The sequence below is a fragment of the Bombyx mandarina genome, chromosome 16, assembly GCF_030267445.1.
Source record: "Bombyx mandarina strain Sakado chromosome 16, ASM3026744v2".
Classification (NCBI taxonomy): Eukaryota; Metazoa; Arthropoda; class Insecta; order Lepidoptera; family Bombycidae; genus Bombyx; species Bombyx mandarina.
The window spans coordinates 895515-918140 of record NC_143222.1 but is presented as its reverse complement, the minus strand read 5'-3'; the positions used below and the strand labels follow the sequence as shown (position 1 = coordinate 918140).

The window sequence follows — 22626 nt, the reverse complement described above, 5'->3', positions numbered from 1 at the left end:
TGAATTTCCTAAATACTTTCCTGTACTTAATTAAAAACTAATCAGCAAAATTTAAGAGAAAAATCAAGAAAACCTACATAAAATTGAGCACAATTTTTTTGCAAATTGTGTCGATTCTACATTAGCCGAAGGAAGTTCGTTCCTACCTGGTGTCCCACGCCCACGACAGCACATCTTGTTATTTACATTATATCAATGATCGCATCTGATCACCTAGTAGGTTTTGTGAAATAGTACGTTTAAATGCCTTGGAATTTTCATTTTATTAGTTGCTTTTGAAGTATATACGAGTTATACGTATGTCCATATTGTATTTTTTGATTTATTTCAATTAAATTTTATAAGAATAAAAAAATACTTTATTAATTTACACTTCTATAGCTAAATAATACCCAAAGAGAGAGTCATTGTAAGGGATGCGCCCATTTTTCGCATAACAAGTAAAGTATTTTTTGCTATTTTTGTATGCAGCTCATAATGAATTTATTTGCCTACCCTCTGAGTGCTAGCAATTATGGTAAACAAAATTGTATTAAATAGGAGCAGCTCATTGCAGCTTATATAATTAATATGCTGTACAAAAATAATTACAGCCATCCAGAATGATATAAATTGCGGACTGATTTTGGAATGTTTGCTGGCCATGAATTGCTTATCAATTAGTTATTTCTGCCTCGCAGAAGGAGGCGGCGGGGCGCGTGAGAGACGCACGATCCCGCCGCCGTCGAGCGGGGGCCAGGGAGGCGGATCGCGCGCAAGCCCTGGCCCTCTAAGTGTTTCGGATCCCCCTCACATGTCGGTCTGGGGACCGGCGAGGGGGGCCTAAGAAGACGACGTGCAAGCTGCTCTGCACGCGTTTTACGCAAGAGCATCCGGGTGATGGAAGGCCGGCTATCCTCGACCCACGCTGGTTCTGGTCCAGCTGGGTATTCCGTAGGATAGCTCACTCTAACCGGCGCCATCTAGGCGGGCTTCGAATAGCCTGCGGACCGAGAGAGCTGTTGGTCGTGGCGTCGACGACCGCCAGTCCGGCGTCCCGAGGGGGAGGGTGATGGGAGAGATGTGCTCCGCACTAAACTCCGCTCCGCTTCACTTTCCTCCCTTGCCTCTTCATGAGTTCTGTCTCATGCGAGGTTTGGACGTTGGTTGTTAAGCGACAGGAGGTTTTAGTCAGTTCGACTCTGACATGCTGAAGTCCGGCGATTACCTCCTGACAAAAAAAAAATTCGAATATTTAAATAAAACCCTAAACAAATTGTATACATGCGTGTGTGTGTGTGTGTGTTAAATACATGGTAGTATGTGGTGTAATATTCTTTTTTAATGATTTAATGTATTTTTTATGCATAAGTTAAAAAAATATTAACATCTACACTCCTTCTCTATATTCTCTATAAGTGTGGGAAATTTCATAATTTTCCGTCCGTGCAATTTTCGTAAAAAGGGGTACAAAGTTTTTGCTTGACGTATTAATATATAGATTATTGTTTTTCCTACTTATGCCGGTAGCCCTGAGAGGCTATTTCAGCTTCTCCTTGATGTGTAGGTGAGCTCACGGGGCTCATGCCGGGAGTGTTGCTAACACTGGCCCTAGCAAGAGCAGTGCTTCGCAGAATCTACCACCGGATCGGAAACGCGACCCACTGAGAAGATCCGGCGAGGAACTCAGTGGGCTGTGTTGAGACCTAACATTTTGTTACACCATCGTTACACCTACAAGATTTCTGAGGATGTTGAGTAATTAAACATTGTTCAAGGTAGCAATAAATAAATAGCAATAAATCATCACGAATTTTATTTAATGTGATCATATAATGTAATCTATTAAGAGACACATATTGAACCTAAAAAAATAATTTTCTTAATCTAAGGACAAATAGAAATGTCATCATAGTTTTGTCTCCAAACAAAAAAAAAACATAATCAGTTGAGAATACAAGGAGCCGGGAGGCCGTTACATCTTCGGAGCGTTCAGTGGACGAGGGCGGAGTAGAGTCGCAGCGCGGGCACCTCCACCAGCAGCGTGAGGGGGAGGGCCGCCCCGTACGTGAGCCACGCCGTCGCCAGGGTGTCCCGCACCTGCAACCATGCCGCCGCAAGGTACACACTATGTACGACTCACTACGACTCACTACGACTCACTACGACTCACTACGACTCACTACGGGTACATTAAAGAGACAAACTGACAATCGAGCGACGTGACTGGTTTTTTTTTCCACCTATTCTAGTAACCTCGAGGGGTTATTCTAAATTCGCCGAGTTTGTAAGTAATCTCACGGGGCTCAAACCTGACGACGATGCTTACACGAACCCTAGCAAGAGCCGTGCTTCGCAGAATCTACCACCGGATCGGAAACAGAAACTCAGTGGGCTGTGTCTGAGGGTAAATTTACTCGTCGAGCACATCGTCGCCAGCGACGGGTTCGACGAGAACGATAGCCAGACAGTGTTCATGAGCTCCCGTGACTTTCCCGCTGAAGAAATAACATCTGTCATAAAAACGAAACCACCAAGTTTTTTATTTTGCATCAGTACTCAACTGGAACCTCAAAGTCGGTTTTCTATCTGTGATGTCTATGGGCTCCGGTAACCACTTAACATCAGGTGAGCCATGCGCTCGTTCATTCACCTAAGCAATAAAAAAACATATACCTATCTTAGGAGTCTCGTACAAACCATAGGAAATCATCTCTTTTTTATTATCGTAGGCAAACGCGTAGACGGCCCACTTGATGGTAATTAGTTACCGTTGTTCGTGGATATGTAGGGACACAGTTTGTTATGTAAACAAAATTGTTCGTAGTCATAAGACGCGGCTGCGCCCGCGAGCTGCGTTGCTTTTTACTTTTCAAGTTGAGTCGCGATTAACTCCGCGCTCCAATTAACCAGTTGTGTTATTTAATTATCTCACTTCCGACAACGCCCTGAACCATTATTGACCACTACTAAAATAACTCCTAAAGATATATGTATTGCTAGGAGTGGACCCAGGTCGCTATCTACTGCTGTGGACTCTTCTCAAACCTCATTTTGAAAAAAGATATATATCATGGCACTCGGGAAACAACTTGGAGGGGGTTCATTTCAGTCTCAAATGGTATGAAACAGTGACAAAAAGGTATCGGGTAATGCACTGTGCACACACGGACATCTCGATAATAAGTAAGAAATCTTACCATGTGCAGCGCAGAGGTCGTGACCGGCGTGTTGACGGAGGCCGCGAACAGTGTGTACACGCACCAGTGCAGCAGCAGCGCGGAGAGGGACAGCCTCCCCAGCGCGAACCAGCCGCGCCAGCAGAACACGTGCTGCAGGTACCCTGCGCCCGCACACACACGTCAACGCACTCATCCACTCTAAACACGCGCGTTGCTTCAGAGCAACTAATTTTTTTTTATTGCCTTGTAGGCAGACGAGCACGCGGCCCACCTGATGGTGAGTGGTTACCGTCGCCCATGTACTTCAGCAATGCCAGGGGCAGAACCGAGCCGCTGCCTACCTCTTAATACTCTCCACAAGCCTCGTTTAAAGAAGGACATGTCGTAGCGCATTCCATAGTCGGATGGTCCGTGGCAAAAAAGACCTCTGGAAACGCATTGTGGATGACCGCAGTGGCTCCAGGTAGTATGGATGAACTCTACTCCGGTGGCGGGCGGTGCGGTGGTAAAAACGAGATGCCGGTATCATCTCGAACAATTCCTCAGAGCACTCATGCCAGCAGAATCATTTTAGAAGACGCGACCGTCGCAGCACGCAGCATTGTATGGGTCGGGTCGACCTCGCACCCGCTCTGCAGTCAACTATATTCATAAAGGACAATGCCCAAAAGTGGGCCAACTTTATGTCAAAACTATTTGTACTTGAAAAACTATGCCTTATTTTTTCACGTTGTTTAGTTTATGTATCAACATTTCTTTCAACCTGGCATTGTTTTACAAAAAAATAAATTACTTATTTGATAACATCCCAAAACTGAGTGCCATAGTTTTTAAATTCGCCAATAGGCAAAGGGCTTAGCCCATAAAGCCTTATAGTAAACCTTTAAGCTGCCAAACGAAAGAGTTGTCTGGGACTTGAACAACAAATTTAAAAAAATAGCTAATGGTTATAATTCACAGACTTTTTAGTTTATTTTTGTTCAATTCAATATTTGTATATTGTAATAATAATTATTACTTATAACCATGAATTATTTAATATTTTTAGATATTATTGATTCCATTAGAAAACTCAATGGCCTACCATTATCTATTCTTATTATATATGATCAGAGAGTTTTGGCAGCAACCCGAGTGAAGCGTCACTTGAAGTTTTATTTTAATGTTTTTATAATAGTTTATTGTGATGTATAATATATAAATTGGGTGTTGTTTTGTGTATTAAACGTCAATAATCGTTATTCACGATTATTGAGGCATTGGAATTAAACTGTGGCTAACATAGCCGTGATTGTTTTTTTTTTCAAGGTAAAAGGTCTGCAGAAATTCACGCTCACTCAATGTGCTATTCATCGAGTTGACGGCAAAACTCCCAAAAAGCAATAAAAAGAGATACACCAGCTTTTTATTAAAAAAATATATATATATAATTACGACAGACTAGGCTGTATAGGCTACGCTCTTTGTCTGCTTATTGGCGAATTTAAAAACAACAACAACAATATCGTTGCCGGCTTCCGGATTTTCATTTCATTTTATTATTATTATGAGGATATAATAATAATAAAATGTACGTAAGGGTTTATTTTTAGCAACATTAACCACAATTAACTTATTTAATACTGTAAATAATGATGAGAGCGATTATTGATTTCGAAGAAATCAATTAACAACTTAATTTTAGCTGTAGAAAAAAACAGATTTCTCTTAAACCTGGGTGAGAATATGATAATCGTTTTCTGAATATGAAACAATATTTCTTGGTCTATCAAATTAAGTTAAAACCATCATGACCCGACAACTTTTTTTAGGGGCTCAAACGCCCTAAGAAAATGGGCATTGTCCTTTACCTTTTGTCGCGATGCACTGTGCTGTTTTATCTGTAAAAAATATAACTAGTTATATATTATAAATATAAATAGTTCAATTCGACTTTGTATTGTTATTCCGTGAGTATGTTTTTGTTAATAACGTGACGTAAAGTCTGAACGAGAGGAACAAGCAGTCCGGCACCTCGTCACCACGTCGCCGCGTCGAGGGGGAGCGCGTGTGTACACAACCACTCTTCATTCCGAAACTATTTACTCGGGAACATACCTATATTGTTCTTCGAAGTGATTGCCCTAGTCGAACACTATACAGAGTTTTCGGCTTGAAATATCCCTTGAGGGACACCCTGTATGCAAACTAAAGTACATCGCAGCAGCTAATGTTTCGTGTCAGAGAATGAAAAACGAAGTCAATCTTGTAACAATAGGTATTCATAGCAAGACAAAATATAACTAGGTTTTGGTGCCAAAAAACAAGTTAGATTCCGATTTTTAAAATTGCATTTTACTTATTAGCTCGAGAAAATAAAAAAGAGAAAATAAAGCTCGAGAACGGCTGGACCAATTTGGTTAAATTTAATCTTGAATTATTTGTGGAAGTCCAGAGAAGGTTTAAAAGGTAGACAAATATGAAAACACTCGGTATTCAATAAAAATAACAATTTTGTTTTTCCTTTGTTGCGTCCCCCATCGAACGGATTCCTTTTGTTTGTTTTAAGTTTATTTTATACAAAAGTTTAGGTCTTTTATTTATAGACTGAGGCATTACGAAGTCTGCCGGGTCAGCTAGTAAATAATAAAAAATAAAAAAAATAAACATTTAGATCAATACTCACCCTTTGAGTCGGGCGTCGTCATTTTACCTGAATGAAATAGAAAATCTTCATGTGATTATAGGTACTACTATGTACTCGTACATGTCATATGAGTTCCCCATCATCCACCCCTATCAACTAGTAGGACATACTCGTAGTAACAACAGGAGACAAGGCGATCGCCTCAACTTTTGATTTCCTAAACCGGTCACAACGGCGTATGACAAATCTATTGTACCACAGGGTGGGATCACTTCGGAATTCCATTGCTAAAGCCTTCGTCAAACAGAACGCGTACTTAGCGCGCGTCAGAGCGCTAAACTGACGCCGCGCTATGACGCCGAGATGTGTTGTACTACTATGGTAACATACCGTCAAACAGAACCCCAGCGCTATAAGTTTGCAGCGCTCTGTCGCGGCGTTAGGACGCTTTGACGTCAGGCGTTGTCATTCTTTACAAATTTTATTTTAGCGTCCGAGTGAATATGTATTAAAATACTAGATAATGCCCGAAAAAATGATATAAATAGTTAGAAAATACCCATGCTTATACAATGCCACATCTGAATCACTCGATTTCTTAATACTTTTAAATTTTCACACTGCTATCGAGGGCACTATGATTTGGCGAATGCGTTGCGTCAAGGAGCGTTAGACTCATCTAGTCAATTTGAAGAGCGCGACGTTAAGTACGCGGCGCTAAGTACGCGTTCTGTTTGACGAAGGCTTAAGAGCGTGAAAAAGGTGTTGAGACGAAGCGAACACAAACACGAATCTAACACAAAGACAACTACAGAGTGTCAACATGAGCTTTAAAACAAATTTGCTTGCGGGTCAACCGCTTAAAAGCTTAGTCGCGAGTGCAGCGGGGCGCTCACGATTCACTCATGTTTAACAATGCCATTTACAATTTTACGATTTTTCTATTACCTGTGTACGAGTAATTTCGTTAATTTGTTGAAGCACGAATGTAAATAATTATTGATTAGGTTTGACGATTCTATATGATTGCTCACGGGGCTGGTTAATTAGGAAAGTAGAAACCTTGTGACAAATGCGTGGTTGTGGTTACCAATATCAGCTTTGGTGGATCCATTGTAGGCGCCGAATAGAAGGAGCGCCGCCATCACGTACAGCACGGGACCCTCGAGCCCCATGTACAGCGCTATGAGCCCGCGCGACCTGACGCTGCGCATGAGGTTCCCGCACAGCACCCACGTCGTCATCAGAGGAAATATCGACTGGCAGGCCACTATCAGTCCCTGGGAGGCACCAACAACTACATCTACATCCTCCTCCTCATCATCATTGAGGATCGCTAGGTGATCTTTGTAAGGAACTGGTGGTAGGACCTCTTGTGAGTCCGCGTGGGTAGGTACCACCGCCCTGCCTATTTCTGCCGTGAATTATTCCCAATTGTTGTAGCGCTATGAGTTTTCGAAATTATCAGAGGTCTCTTCAGAGGATCTTCAGAGATTCAGAGGAGCTCTATCAGACCACATTCGTGTATTTCCACGAATGTGGTCTGATAGAGTTAGCAATAGCTGAGAATCGTAACGTTGGCACCGGAGATCAAGGCTCAAAGCTCAAGAATCAAGAATCAAGTTTGTTGAGACTTTGTGTTTGGATCGGTCGGGGCTGTATTTAATACTACAGCACATACAAAGTGAGTACTTGTGAGCCTTACGATACCCAAAATTAAAATAATTCGAAGTATACCTTGTGTTCTTCTGGTTTGAACCCTCGCTGGTAGAGGTGGTGGTGCAGATGCGCCACGAAGAGCCCGAGCAGGGCGGCGGGCAGGCTGCCCCACGGCTTCGTGTAGTACTCGCTGAAGGCGGCCTCTCCGCTGAACATTGTTCTCACGTTTCTAGAATGTTCCAAAATCATCTGTTACTACATCACTACTGATAATTGAACGTATTCATTCAGTTTTTTGTTATGTGACTACCTTCTAAGAAACTCAGGGTGGCGTAAATCGAAAGTATGAGTGATAATATCACGGAATAGATAAATAAGGTCCTTATATCAATTTTTTTCTATTTCTATTTCTTCTATTTGTTTATATTTTTCTATTCTATTTATCTATTCCGTGGATAATATGTAAAGCTGTGGGTCTACTAATCTACTCCTCGTACTTTCTAAGAAGGGTTTCTCAACGGAGGCAGTCGATGGTATAGACGCATTGGGCTCCCTCGGTCCCCGATGGCCGGTTAACACAAGGCGAGCTGAGAGTGAACACTGCTAGTACTCACTCAGGTACCGAGACGAACATGAGCGGCTGCCACTCGGAGACGTAGGCCATCCAGGTGTTGAGGACACAGGAGGCGAGGAACATGGCGCCGAGCAGCCACAGCGCGCGCCGCCCCGCGCCCCGCGTGCACATCACCACCGCCAGCCCCAGCGCGTGCAGCTGCATGTCCACTGCCAAGAACCTAACACATAAATCAAGAATTACAATTGGTACCAGCTGTATCTACACTATACACTCTGCGATGTCTGCGGAGCACGGTAACCACTCTATACCAGGCGGTCCGTGCGCTCGATAGCGTGTACTAGAGGTCTGTGCGTAACATTTATCCATCAACTTCTTCATATTCAAGAAAAATTAAATATTTTATAGTTGGTGGGATGTTGTACTACGTAAGAGTTTCTGGTGTATCATAATAGCTCTTTCTTTACCTACGAAGTTGCCGTTTCACAATACTGGCCATTTCTTACGTAATTGTGTATGATTAACAATCAATACTACGAGTAAATTCAAATTAATTTTATTTAAATAATATGGAACTGTATTTTCAAATTTAATCATTTCTTTATTGACCTAATGTAACCAAGAAATAATGTCTATGGAGACACAACCTACTGAGTTTCTCGCCAGATCTTCTCAGTGGACTGGATTTGGATCTGGTGGTAGATTCAAAGAAGCACAGCGCTTGCTAAGATCAGTTTTAGCGAATTCTCTCAGGTAGAGCCCGTGAGCTCACCTACCGCGCTTCCGCGCTTAGTTGCAATAGCTCCGAATAACGAACCCGCGTTGTCACTTGCGATGAAAGAGTGGATACTTTCTGATAGTTACCACCGACCCTGGCTCAGCACCTAGACAGTCCCCCAAATGAAACCTGATCCCTAACAAAGTCATGTCACTGTTTACCGGTCTAGTGCTTGTGTGATTCATTGCAGCTTCTGATCAAATGGCACCAGCATTGCTGCGGATGTGAACTGTGAGGATCTGGATACAATTTACTGGTGGTAGGACGTCTTGTGAGTCTGCACGGGTAGGTACCACCACCCTGCCTATTTCTGCCGTGAAAAAGTAATGCGTTTCGGTTTGAGGGGTAGGGCAGCCGTTATACTATACTGATAAGACCTTAGAACTCATATCTCAAGGTAGGTGGCGGCATTTATGTTGTAGATGTCTATGATTCCGGTAACCACTTAACATCAGGTCTGCCGTGAGTACGTCCACCCACTTATGCATAAAAAAAACACAATGATGGACAAGCTCGTGAATATCCGGCCTACTTTAGTTAATCGCTGGACCCCACTGCTTTTACATGACAACCCTGGACCTGAAACGGCACAACAGACGGTCTTTAAGCTACAAGAGCTAGCTTTGGAAGTCTTGCGTCATCCATCGTACTCGCCAGATATTGTGCTGACAGACCACTTTTTCTAAAGTTTGATCAATTAGTTAGCAGGGAATAAATTCAATACCCAAGAGGGAGCACCCAATGTCTCTGAAGAGTTTTTTGACTCCCTTTTAACGCTAGGGAATCCATTTACGGATACCCGGTCGAGGGGGGCAACGGACCGGCTTATGTCGGACTCCGATGCCTCCAGAGAGAAAGAGGGAGACGAGGAGGGCCAAGGTCCCCCAAGGTCCACCTCCCCCAATTCGTCACAGGAGACTACGCCTTGAAAAAGGCGCACGAGGCGCTCGCCCCGAAAAACCAACTACCGACTAAATCCCATTGAGCACCACCACAACGGCTACACCAAACCTACGGTACCGCAGTGCGCTCCGATAGTCCACCTTCATCGGTACCCGTCCTGATGATACCACGGGATTTCATCTCCGGCAATATCCTGAAGGACGTCGTCTCAGGAAGCACACCGTGGGCGACGCTCAGGAGCCCCCTCGCACCGCTTCACCACTGGACCGACAGTCGAGTGCCGGGCGTCCCCGCACCCGCCACCCGACCGCGACAGTCCCTAGGGGGGCTGAGCGGGAGGTACACGCGCGCGCCGCCCACCCCGCCTTCTGCGCTGAGGTGCCGAAGAGGGATCCCGCTCCCTTTTGCGCTCCTCAGCTTCTGATCAGTTCTGATCCTCTAACATGCGGGCGAGGACGCGCGTCAACGAGCGTCATCGTCCATATGCCCGCACTGGTGGCAGCCTCTGTGGCTCTCTCCTGCAGACCTTCCATAGATACCTCCCGAAACAGCCATATCCCTAGAAGATCTGCGCAAGGTGAAAGGAAAGCACGCTGTGTTGCTGATCCGAACATGCCTCCAGCACGGGCACGGAGTGGCCGAAGTTTGGCCAAGTTCCTTCAGCAACCGCTCCCTCCTCTTAGCGTACGCCACAGGAGACGCAGCACGCTTCCACCGACCGACAGCTGACGGGCCGGGTCGCTTCCTTGCACTTGACTCCGTCAAGAGGTGTATTGGAAAATTACCACTGCGCTGTCAGCGATGCATCGATACAATGGATGCATATTTTGACTCATAGAAATATGTATTGTAAAAAAAAATACTTTAAGTTTCTTCTTGTTGTTTATACTAAACGGCAATTTCATAGGTGAGGTTCTAACTCGTTACATCAACAACAAGAGTTATAAAGTGAGAAAACTAATTCGTTTTATATGGAAGGTTTATTGTAATTCATTGTGAGTTTGGTGATTTGTGTTGAGAAAAACGATTATGTATTATTTTAAAGGAACGGCTTGTAATTAAACAAAAACACTTTACCAAGTCTGTGCTTGACAGTATTTACTGTCGTCAAAGAAGTTGTTGTAGAAAAAGGCGTGCGCCCAGAACTTGCGCCGACAGACCGCACTCTCTGCCTCGACCACGACCGGCCACAGCGGACCTCCACGCATCAGCGGCCACCAAGTACTCGCGAACCCGATCACTAGCAGATACACGGGACTTATCCTGAAATACACCGTCTCATCATCATCTGCTCAATGCTGCTTCCGGCGTCTATGAAGGCAAGAAAACAGTTAAAAGGCTGGGATTGAATACGGTAATAATTAACGGTACCACTTCACTTGGAATAATTTATGGCGTTCCTATTTTTCTTTGTTTCTACAAATAAGAATGATATTGTATTTGAGAACGTGTTTCCGTAGGCTCTCAACACGAGATTGGATACTGCTTATGAGAGACCAACCCTATGTAGTATACTGCTTCCGGACCAGAATCAACCAGGACAATTTCTACTCACATCAATTTTACCCACCTCACTATCCTCTTAAGCAACAACTTAAAGAACAGCCGAAGGCTTGGTTCCTCCTTCGAGTGTAGGATCCCCTGCGCCATTAGGAACGAAGACAGTAGAAAGAACATCTGTACCGACGAGGATCCGTTCCGAAGGATTGTTACTTCTGTCTTGTGGTACGTCTGGGAAGTACATCATCATATTGAATGGTAGCAATCGTTACGGCTAATCACGATTTTAATTTGTTGACCGTACAATGACCAACCAACTAACTAATATTCCAATAGATACTTGACGAATACTTTAAGTCCAAAACAAACAAGATGACGCGGTGACGGGTGCTGTGTGTGCACACTAATCAGATCGTGTACATACATTGATAGCTAGATATAGTTAATGCTATAGTTACCTGCTCAATAAACTCTGGGTTCTGTATGTACAGAGCGACCTGGATCATACAGACGTGGAGCATTATCACTAGAAGTAGCATTATTGTCCTGAAATATAAAAAAATATGCAAATATCAGTTAAAATGCAAGTCGCAGCCGGATCGAGATTCAATAGAGTACGTGTTATAACTTCAGTGACGTCAGTTTGGGAATAGACCGACCCGAGCATGAGTCACATTGCAATTTTGAGACACGTCTCTGAAACCTCACTAACCATATTTAGTTTCAGTAATACACCTATTCCACTCTCCAAACCACAACGCATGATTTCTTTGCGGCAGATTAAATGTCGACTGCCTTATAAAGCAATGAAAAGAAAAATGTCAAATTAAACCGAAAAATGACCTAAACGCTTGTACAGGAAGCAGGACTGCCAGGCGCGGGTCACCGTCCGGGTAGGGCCCGGCTATGTACTGCCAGTTCGATCTGATCGACCACGAGGAGAGGAGCTTGCTTTCTGAAATGTAAAGAAACATCTTAGTCACGGCGAGCGCAATACCATTTCACTTTACTTGCTTACTTACTTTTATCGTCATCTTTAGTGGACATATCGTATATAGTTCCAATGAAATTCATAAAGACGATCGCAGCGATCACTGCCAGGAACACCCGGTGCGAAGTCTCCAGCGGCAGGGGCCCGGTCCTTGCTGCCTTCTCCTGCACGCGCGTCCGGCAATACTGCAGCTGCTGGAGCGACAGCTGCATGCCGCGCTTCCTGCCCCACTGCGCCACGCATCGCTCGAAGCGCAACGTAGTGTTGGTCTCTGGTAGAGCACCACACCGCGTGTTGACACAATACCCGCGGTGGAGACGAGTTCGGTTGAAATTTCTTGTGTCTTTGGAGAAATCCTGATAAAAGTCGCAATTGCTTAGGTTCTTTCACCAATAAAAACACAGATGATAGTTTCCTAGATTTTTCCGTTGCTCAAAAATATGAAACAAATTGCCTTTTAAGAAAAATACTGGTAAACAATAGTGGTAAGGGGGGTGAAGCTGGTTATAGGTATGGGTGGGAACATGGGGGAGCCGAGCCTGTATGGCCTCTATAAAAGGCCCAAAAACCTCCCTGCATAACTTTGGTGGTGAAGTATTCAAGAATGCAGGGACCAGCCAGTCCGATGTGTCCACGTCCCCGTCGTACCCCCTGGGACCTTCTGTGACCGGGCCATGTGCACGTACACCATCCAAGTTCTGATCACAGATGCTAAGGACAAAGGGCGAAAGGCGAGTGGCCGGCGCCTTAAAACCGGTCCGAACTCGGTAGGGACGATACCCGATACATAACGGAGTGAGGTTTCGCACTCAAAAGTGGCAGCCCCACTAGAAACCTAGGGTGCAGAGGGTTAATCACCCACTCATCCAAAAATTAAATGATTATGAAAGGAAAAGTAATGTTACCGGACCGGATTTTTTCAAAACGAACTGGCGATGTTAAAACGGCAAACGAATTTAGCTTATGCACATGGAATGTTAGAACTCTTTATAGCCTTCCAGGTCTTATGCCAGCAACTGACACAACACAGAGCCGATGTCACAGCCTTACAGGAGATTAGATGGGTGGGACAAGGCGTAGTTAAAAGGGCAGATTATACAGCGTACTATAGTTGTCACCCAAAGCATCACTTGTTTGGAACAGGGTTCGTCGTCGGCAAGCGGCTTCAACCCCTTATCATTGACTTCCAGCCAATTAACGAGCGTATGTGTTCAATTAGAATAAAAGGTAAATTTCAAAACTACACAATTATTAACGTACATGCCCCAACGGAGGAAAGCGCCCCAGAAGAGAAAGAGAAGTGGTACTATGATGTGGACAGTGTATACTCTAAAGCGCCCAAAGGTGACGTTAAAATAATAATAGGAGATCTAAATGCGAAAATTGGCCGAGAAGAGGTATACCGTCCAACAATTGGACTACATAGTCTCCACGAAACCTCCAATGATAAAGGCATCCGACTTATTGACCTTGCTTCATCTTTGAATATGGCTATTGGAAGCACATGTTTTCCGCACAAGAACATACACAAAGTTACCTGGTTTTCCGCTGACGGGGTTACCCGTAACCAAATTGACCATATTTTGATTGACCGTAGACATTACTCAAACCTCCTGGACGTTAGGAGCCACAGAGGTGCCAACATAGATTCGGACCACTATTTAGTCGTTTGCAAAATGAGGGCAAGAATATCGCAATACAAGTACACCAAGACTGTTAGGACAAGAAAGTTTGATACCTCAAAGTTAAAGCGACGGCCAGGGGTGAACTCTGAGTACATTGAGTGTGTGGGCCAAGAACTGGATAAAATAACAGATAATAGAAATAGTAATGTAGATTCTGATGAAATATGGCAACGCCTGAAATCTGCAGTTACAACAGCAGCTACGAAAGTTCTTGGACACGAAGAAAAGCGAAAACGGAATGGTTGGTTCGACGATGAATGCCAAAAAGTCACAGATGCGAAGAATAAGGCTCATAAATTATTGCAGCAAAAACTCACTCGGTGTCGTAGAGAGGATTACAGAAACCTTAGGATTAAAGAAAAACAGCTACACAAAAGGAAGAAACGAATGTTTGAAGAGCAACAACTTAAGGAAATTGCAAATAGTTACTTAAAGCAGGAATCCAGGATTTTCTACAAGCAAGTGAATAGCGGAAAGAAGAAATTTAAACCAAGAACCTCAGCCTGTAGAAATAAAGATGGCCAACTGCTTAATGACGGAACAGAAGTCATTAAAAGGTGGGCAGAACACTTCCAAGAGCTACTAAACAAACCATCAGTTGCTACTCATATCGATGAAGTCGAAGCTCCACTTAATCATCAGTGGCTAGAAGTGTCCCAACCGTCTCTGGAAGACACCAGAGCTGCCAGCCAAAAACTCAAAAACAATAAAGCTCCAGGGAACGACAACATCCAGGGTGAACTGCTTAAATACGCTGGGTCTCAGTTTGAAGAGGAATTCCATAAACTAGTACTGCAGATATGGAATTCTGAAGTTATGCCTGAGGAATGGAACACAGCGGTTATTTGTCCTCTCCACAAGAAGGGCGATGTTCTCGACTGTCAGAACTATCGAGGCATTTCACTCCTCAATACAGCATATAAGATATTTGCGAACGTTCTCTTTGGCAAATTAAAACCTTTCGTGGAGCCTAGACTAGGAGAATATCAGTGTGGTTTCCGACCTGGCAGATCAACCATCGACCAAATCTTCTCCCTACGACAAATACTTAAAAAAACTCTTGAGTTTAATGCTGACACGTATCACCTTTTTATTGATTTTAAAGCTGCCTACGACAACATAAGCCGTGATTTCCTATACCAGGCTATGCATGAGATTGGCGTACCACCGAAGCTTATATCTTTAACAAAGATGACACTGGTTGCATCGCAAAGCATTGTTAAGATCCAAACAGACCTATCGGATCCTTTTAGAACCCATGATGGACTAAGGCAGGGTGATGCCCTCTCCTGCCTTCTTTTCAATGTTGCACTCGATAAGTGTATCCGTGACTCAGCAATAGAGACGACGGGCAATATATATTACAAATCCGCTCAAGTACTGGGATATGCGGATGATATTGACGTCATTGGCAGATCAGCTCTCGCAGTAGAAAGTGCGTACCTTGCTCTCGAGGCCTCGTCTCTCGAAGCCGGTCTCCAAGTAAACGCAGACAAAACTAAATTCCTGAGGGTGTCGAGGGACTTACGTGAGGACACAGCGCCTAAAAATATTGGCCAGAATACTTTTGGATCTGTGAATGAATTTGTATATCTTGGTTCTCTGATAACGAATAATAATAATATAACAGCAGAAATAGTTAAGAGAATACTGTCGGCGAATAAATGCTACTTCGGCCTGCTTAAATATTTCTGTTCCAAAATTCTGTCACGAAATATCAAAATTCTTTTATACAAAACCCTACTGAGACCCATTCTTATTTATGGCTCAGAGACATGGGTACTCAGCAAAAAAGATGAGAACCGTCTACTTGTGTTCGAGCGTAAGATTCTAAGACGGATATTCGGTGCTGTGCAGGAAAACGAGATATGGAGGACGCGCTATAACCACGAGTTGTATGATGTTTACAAAGATCCTAACATCATAACAACTATAAAGATTGGACGCCTACGATGAGCAGGATATGTGGTTCGAATGGAGAGTACCAGAATGCCGAGACAATTGCTCTATGGCAAACCAGAGGGCCGCAGAAGTCGTGGCAGACCCAAACTCCGATGGTTGGATGGCGTGGAGCGCGACCTCAAAAATATTGGCGTCAAGAACTGGAAGGAGAAAGCTCTGAACAGAGCAGTCTGGAGAGACATACTGGACCAGGCTAAGGCCCACCCTGGGCTGTAAGGCCTAAGATGATGAAACAATAGTGGTAAAACCTTTTGTGCGTCCCCACAGCCCAGCAATGCGTTCCGGCTTGAAGAGTGTGATGTCTATGAGCTCCGTTGAACATTCGAAACAGATGCGCTGAGAGTTCGTTCACCTCTTTGTGCAATAAATACATAAATAAACTGTAGTATATTTATAATGACGTAGTGAGGGTGTCTTTAAAAATAAATCAGTATGAAACCAACTGGCGTGTGTTTCACTACATGGTGGCAGCGGTGTGTCGTTTTTAACCTTAATACACGTTAAATCGAAGTAACCAACATAAATATGGAACACGCGCGTCCTCCAGCAGAATTATCACTCGATGGCGGTCCGGCTGCACGCTCCGAGGCGTGGCGGCAATGGCGGAAGCTGTTCGAAGTATTTCTTAAAGCGTCTGGAGTGAGCAAAGAGCCTAAAGAAGTTCAGGCTAGTTTGTTGGTGAATCTCATAGGATCGGCCGGTTACGAGGTTTATACGACCTTCACTTTTAACGAAGGTGAAAGTGAGGACGATATTGACTGTGTTCTGAATAAGTTCGACAAGTACTTTGGAGCAAAACCGAATATCATAGTAAGACGGTATAAGTTCTTCACCCGTGATCAAGAAGATGGCGAAAATATTGACCAATACATAACCGCATTGAGGGTACTGAGTCAGCAATGCGAATTCAGTGAATTACACGAAAGCTTGTTACGTGATCGTATCGAGTGCGGTGTCAATAACAACACGGTGAGAGATCGACTTCTTCGCACTGATGATCTTACACTAGTGAAGGCCTTACAACTCTGTCAGGCGGCCGAGATGTCTAAAGAGGACAGTAAATACATTAACTGCGCTGCGGACAGTGTGCAGGTGTCTGCAGTTCAGAACAGAAGCGGTGAACGAAGCGGTCAGCGCGCGAGAGGAGTACGCGGCGCAAGAGTTGGCAGTAACGGCGGGCAGAGAACAGCTCGCAGCGCCTGTCAGCGATGTGGAAACAGCCGGTGTCTAGGCGGTGAACGTTGTCCAGCAGTTGACGCGATGTGTTTTGTGTGCGATCAGAAAGGGCATTTTTCGCGAGTATGTGTGCAAAGGAAAGCGATTCGTAAGGTATTAAATTTGAGTATGGATACTGCGAGCAGTGATAGTGAAGAAAAATGCAAAGAAATGTTCTATGTGAATACGATCGCGGGGAACAATAACATATGTAAGTCGTCTAATGAATGGGTGGAAATTGTAAAATATAAAGGAAAAAATATTATGTTAAAAATAGATACGGGGTCTATGATTAATGTAATGTCTAAAACTGATTTTTTCAATTTGGGTTTATCAATTAACAGCCTTAAGCCCTTTACAAAGCGGGTACATTCCTTTACAGGGAACAGGTTACCTATTATAGGTATTACTGAACATCTGTGTGTTACATTCAATAACAAACGTTATTTTTTGCCATTTGTTGTTGCCAATTTAAACTGTCAGAATGTACTCGGTTTAGAAAGCTGTATTTCTTTGGGATTAATTAGCAACGTTAATGTAATAAATATTGATAAGTACTCAGACTTGTTTCAAGGTCTAGGAAAATTGCCTGGTAAATATAGTATTGTAATAAATAAAAACATACAGCCTGTTGTTAGTCCAACGAGAAAAATTCCCTTAGGAATTAAAGGTAAATTGTTGGACGAGTTACGTAGAATGGAAGAGTTAGGTGTGGTTAGAAAGGTCACACACCCGACCGATTGGGTGAATGCAATTGTTTTAATCGCAAAAGAGGACGGTGGCATTCGTGTATGTTTAGACCCCCGTCCGCTGAACCGCGCGGTGCGGCGCGCCCAGTACACGTTGCCGACAGTGTCTGAGCTGGCAGCGCGTCTGCGCGGTGCCACTGTGTTCAGCGTGCTCGACGCGCGCTGTGGGTTCTGGATGGTACAGATAGACGACGCCAGCGCCGATCTGTGCACCTTCGGTACTCCGTTTGGCCGGTATCAATTTTTACGTTTACCGTATGGGATAAACTGTGCGCCTGAAGTGTTTCATGCTAAACTCAGGCAGCATTTGGAAGACTTAGATGGTGTGGAGTCTTTCATCGATGACGTCATAATATGGGGACGCACAAAGGAAGAGCATGATAGGAGGTTGGAGTGCCTTTTACAGCGTGCTAAGGAAGTAGGCATAAAGTTTAATCGCGATATATGTAAATTCGGTGTACCCGAAATTACTTACCTAGGTCATAAGTTCGATGCGAATGGTATGCGGGCAGATGACTCAAAAGTCAAAGCTATTTTAGAAATGCCTTATCCGAAAGATAGGAAGGCGTTAGAGAGATTTTTAGGCATGGTTAATTATTTAGCTAAATTTATTTCTAATTACTCTGAGAGTGTGAATGTGTTACGGACCTTACTGAAAAAGGAATCCGAGTGGTTCTGGGAATCGCATCATTCCGAAGCTGTGGACAAGCTAAAAATGAAGCTTAGCTGTGCGCCCGTGCTGGCGCTATACAGTGAGAGCGTACCGATAGTAGTGTCGGTGGACGCATCCAGTGTGGCGCTGGGTGCCGTGCTGCTACAGGACGGTCGTCCGGTAGAGTTCGCATCACTCACGCTCACCGACACTCAGACTAGGTATGCACACATAGAAAAAGAAATGCTAGCTATTGTGTTTGGGATTGAGCGGTTCAGGCAGTATATTTACGGTAGGTCCGACGTAACCGTACATACTGATCACAAGCCCCTAGATGCATTATTCAACAAACCACTAGTTTCGGTTCCAGCTCGGTTGCAGAGGATGATGATGAGAGTGCAAGGGTATGATTTCAAAGTTGTATATACTCCGGGTAAAAATATGTATATTGCAGATACGCTATCTCGGGCTCCTTTGAATGAAATGATGAATGATCGGGTTTCTTCTGAAGTTAACGTCCAAACGTGTTTCATGATAGAAAATATACCGTATAGTAACAAAAAGTTGGAGGTAATTAAAAAAGAAACGGAGACGGACAGTGATTGTCGGTGTTTAATTAAGTACATAAAGCATGGCTGGCCAAAAAATAGACGTGATGTAAATGAAAAAATAAAAGTGTTCTGGCCGTATCGCGAGGAACTTCATTATATAGAAGGGATTATTTTCAAGGGGGAACGTGTCTTTATACCCCCTGCTTTACGAGACGACATGTTGTTGAGGGTCCACGAGGGACATTTAGGTATCGAAAAATGCAAACGACGCGCGCGTGAAGTAATGTTTTGGCCCGGACTGTCTGAGGATGTGGAGCGAGAGGTGCGGCGGTGCGCAGCGTGTGCGTTACACGCGCCCCGACCGCGCCGGCAACCGCTTCTACAGCACCCTGTGCCCGCGCTACCCTGGCATAAACTAGCCTCCGACATTTTTGAATATAGAAAGAAAAGCTATATTATCCTAGTCGATTACTTTTCTAACTACATAGAAGTCGGACAGTTGACGAATATTAGCTCTAAGCATGTTATAAATTTTTTGAGGGAACAGTTCGCGCGTCACGGCATTCCAGCACAATTAGTGACTGATAATGGTCCAGCGTACAGCTCACGAAAATTTAGAATGTTCATGCATGATTGGGAAGTACATCATGAGACGTCATCGCCTCATTACCCACAGTCGAATGGTAAAAGTGAAAGGACAGTACAGAGTGTGAAAAATCTGCTTAAAAAATGTATAGATTCAGGTCAGGATTTTTATTTGTCTTTGTTGAATTTTAGAACAACACCACGTAATGGATTGGATTCGCCTGCACAAATTCTCATGGGTAGACGTTTAAATACAAAATTACCAACTACTGCAGAGCTATTAAGGGAAAAAGTAGATAATGAAAGGAATTACAAAGCTATAATGATGAACAGAGAGAAAATTAAAAAACATTATGATAGATCGGCTAAATTGTTAAAACCCTTGTTATCGGGTGATAAGGCGACTCTAATTGGTAACGGCGTTAGGAAACCGGTGACAATAGTGGAAGGTACATCGCAACCTCGCTCCTATATTATCGAAGATGACTGCGGCAGTCGTTTTCGGCGTACTCGAAGTCAGTTGGTTGTGCGTACAACAGACCATAAAAAACGTGAAGGAAAGTCACTGAAACAACCGATTGTAAAAATTGAAAATAGCAGGACACCAACTGTGATTACGACAACTGTTCGTAGGCGTCGACAAAAGTCAATAACTAGTAGGCAACCGGGAACCAGTATTGACAATGAGAGTGACCCACAAGCAAGTGGACAGGTCAGTCCGACACAGAGCACAACCACCGATATTCAGTCTACTCAACTTGATGTCAGTGACGATTACGATAGTCCAGCTAGCTTTAGTGACCAGTTGTGTGCGCGGTCGCCAGCGTCGCCACCCGCGGTTCCTATTACAAGGTCTAAGGAAAGAACTGCACGAATGCTAAAAGAATTCTTTTTCGAGTGTAATTAGTTATATTATGTGCTGTATTATATGATTAGTATAAACAATAGATAATAATGTAAATAAGTAAAGTAAATAAGCTTAAAAAATATATTTTTTTGTACTGTAACTTGTAATTTTATTTCTTTTTTTTTCTCGTTAAAGGAAGATGTAGTATATTTATAATGACGTAGTGAGGGTGTCTAAAAATAAATCAGTATGAAACCAACTGGCGTGTGTTTCACTACATAAACTATATTCAAATTTCAATGATCGCGCGAACACCAATTTATTGTACGTGTTGTGGCGACGGGCCTTAGAATCGGTTAAGCTCCGCTGTTATTATCGCTAAATATTTTCAGTAGCGCTGGGTGCACAACCCTCGGACACAGCCCATTGAGTTTCTAGCCGGATCTTCTCAGTGTGTCGCGTTTCCGATCCGGTGGTAGATTCTGCGAAGCACGGCTCTTGCTAGGATTCATGTTAGCAACGTCGTCAGGTTTGAGCCCCGTGAGCTCACCTACTACTTAAGGTTATGCTGAAATAGCCTCTCAAGGCTCTCAGCTTAGGTAGGAAAAAAAAGGTGGGTGCACAGTGTTTTTATGCAGGCTAAAATCAGCTTCCTCCTTTTATATATTATGTTGTACTATAATTACTGCAAAAAATATTCTTGGACTGGGCGAAGATTGCGCTTAAGTATCCCGCCAGATAGCAACGATAAAACCATATTTTAATTCACCAAGAGAATAGCGTACTTCCAGTATATCAAAGAGAGGGTCTGGTCTTCGCAGCGGCCTGATGTTGAAAGTTCCAACGCAGTACAGACCCTCAGGCCTCCCCAGACACTTATGATAATCGTCCAGGTGGAACAGTGTCGGGAAATGTGCGTACTGCTCATCTGAAAGGACAATGGTATAAAAATGAAGATGGCCTCCCGCCTGGTCTAAGCGTGCAATAATATGAATTATTCCATCCAGAGAAGCTCGCAGAGACCTTAGCGACAGTCGGGCCGCAGCCCCGAGGGTCGCGCCCGGCCTCCACATCTTTGTTTTCTTACATTACTCGTTAGTCAGGTAAAGGTTGACCAAAACATCTCGTTTACTAACCTGTAGCAAGTCTGTCAACGTGTCCGTCTGCTGCAGACACTCCGCACACGACCGCCAGCGTCACTAGCCGCCAGATAGCCATGCTTTACCAACTACAGACAAAACGTATCCTGTTTATTTGTTCAAAATGTAACAATTCAAATTCTTATTATATTATAGTTCACCTATTCTCTGTAAAAATATTATTAATCTCATTTTAATATGCTCATATATGTACGTATACCTACATACCTAGTCTTGCCATAAATACTGAGACAAAGGAAAAAAAAAATCTATTGCAAATAACATTTATTACTTATACAGTGTGTTAGCTTAATACATAAATATAAAACAATTTAAAGTATAAAAAGCTTATTCGAAATGGTCTTTTTTTTATGATTGAAGGATTACTGGTGGCCCGGAGGCCTTCCAGTTTCACCAGGACAGGTGGGCGAGCAAAGAAGGCTCAGCCAGGAGGGGTGGGATTTGCTAACAGCTACCTGAGCGCCTCCGAAGGAGACCTAACAACTCAAGAGCAGCTGCTTCGCGAATGAATCTACTACCGGATCGGAATCGCGACCCGCTGAGAAGATCCGGCAAGCTGATTCATGGGTTAGGTTGCACGGCGAACTCTTTGTCGAGTTCGACGAGTACGGTTACCGGGGTCCCCAAGCCTGCTCCTAGTGTTAGAGCTGAAGGCGTCTAATGCAAAGGTTATTGGATCTGATGGATCCGTAAGGACGTGTCTAGGGCGTCGACGGTGACTGGCTCCTGCGTGATCAGGATTCGGGGAGTAGTCAGCGGCGGCAACGATAAGACGATTATCATGACGAACGAAATGGTCTCCATTGCCTGCAATACAGTCCTTTAAATGTTGAGGCCAGTTATCAATAGAAGCACGCACTCTTTCCATGGGAAAATTTTTCACTGCCAATCGTACGGATTGTTTTAGGGACTCCAAATTATCATGGCGTTTAGAGCAAGCCGTACTCTCTAAAACTGACCATAAATCATAATCCAGCGGATTAAGATCGGGACTAGACGACGGCCAGTCTTCAGCTCTGATGAAGTCC

The 22626-nt window shown here is 43.8% G+C and overlaps 1 protein-coding gene across 1 annotated transcript; it reads right to left on the bottom strand.

Annotated features, from left to right (window-relative positions):
* Positions 1–1944: 1944 nt before the first annotated feature.
* LOC114243471 (uncharacterized) lies at positions 1945–21670 on the bottom strand. Its single transcript, XM_089733492.1, has 14 exons — positions 21575–21670; positions 21224–21366; positions 12224–12548; positions 12045–12156; positions 11660–11747; positions 11272–11432; positions 10779–10964; positions 8061–8240; positions 7525–7675; positions 6878–7067; positions 5827–5853; positions 5012–5041; positions 3180–3322; positions 1945–2079 (listed from the first exon to the last, which is right to left on the bottom strand). The coding sequence occupies exons 1-14, from the start codon at positions 21654–21656 to the stop codon at positions 1972–1974; spliced, it is 1926 nt and encodes a 641-aa protein (XP_089589618.1). The 5' UTR covers positions 21657–21670; the 3' UTR covers positions 1945–1971.
* Positions 21671–22626: the final 956 nt, after the last annotated feature.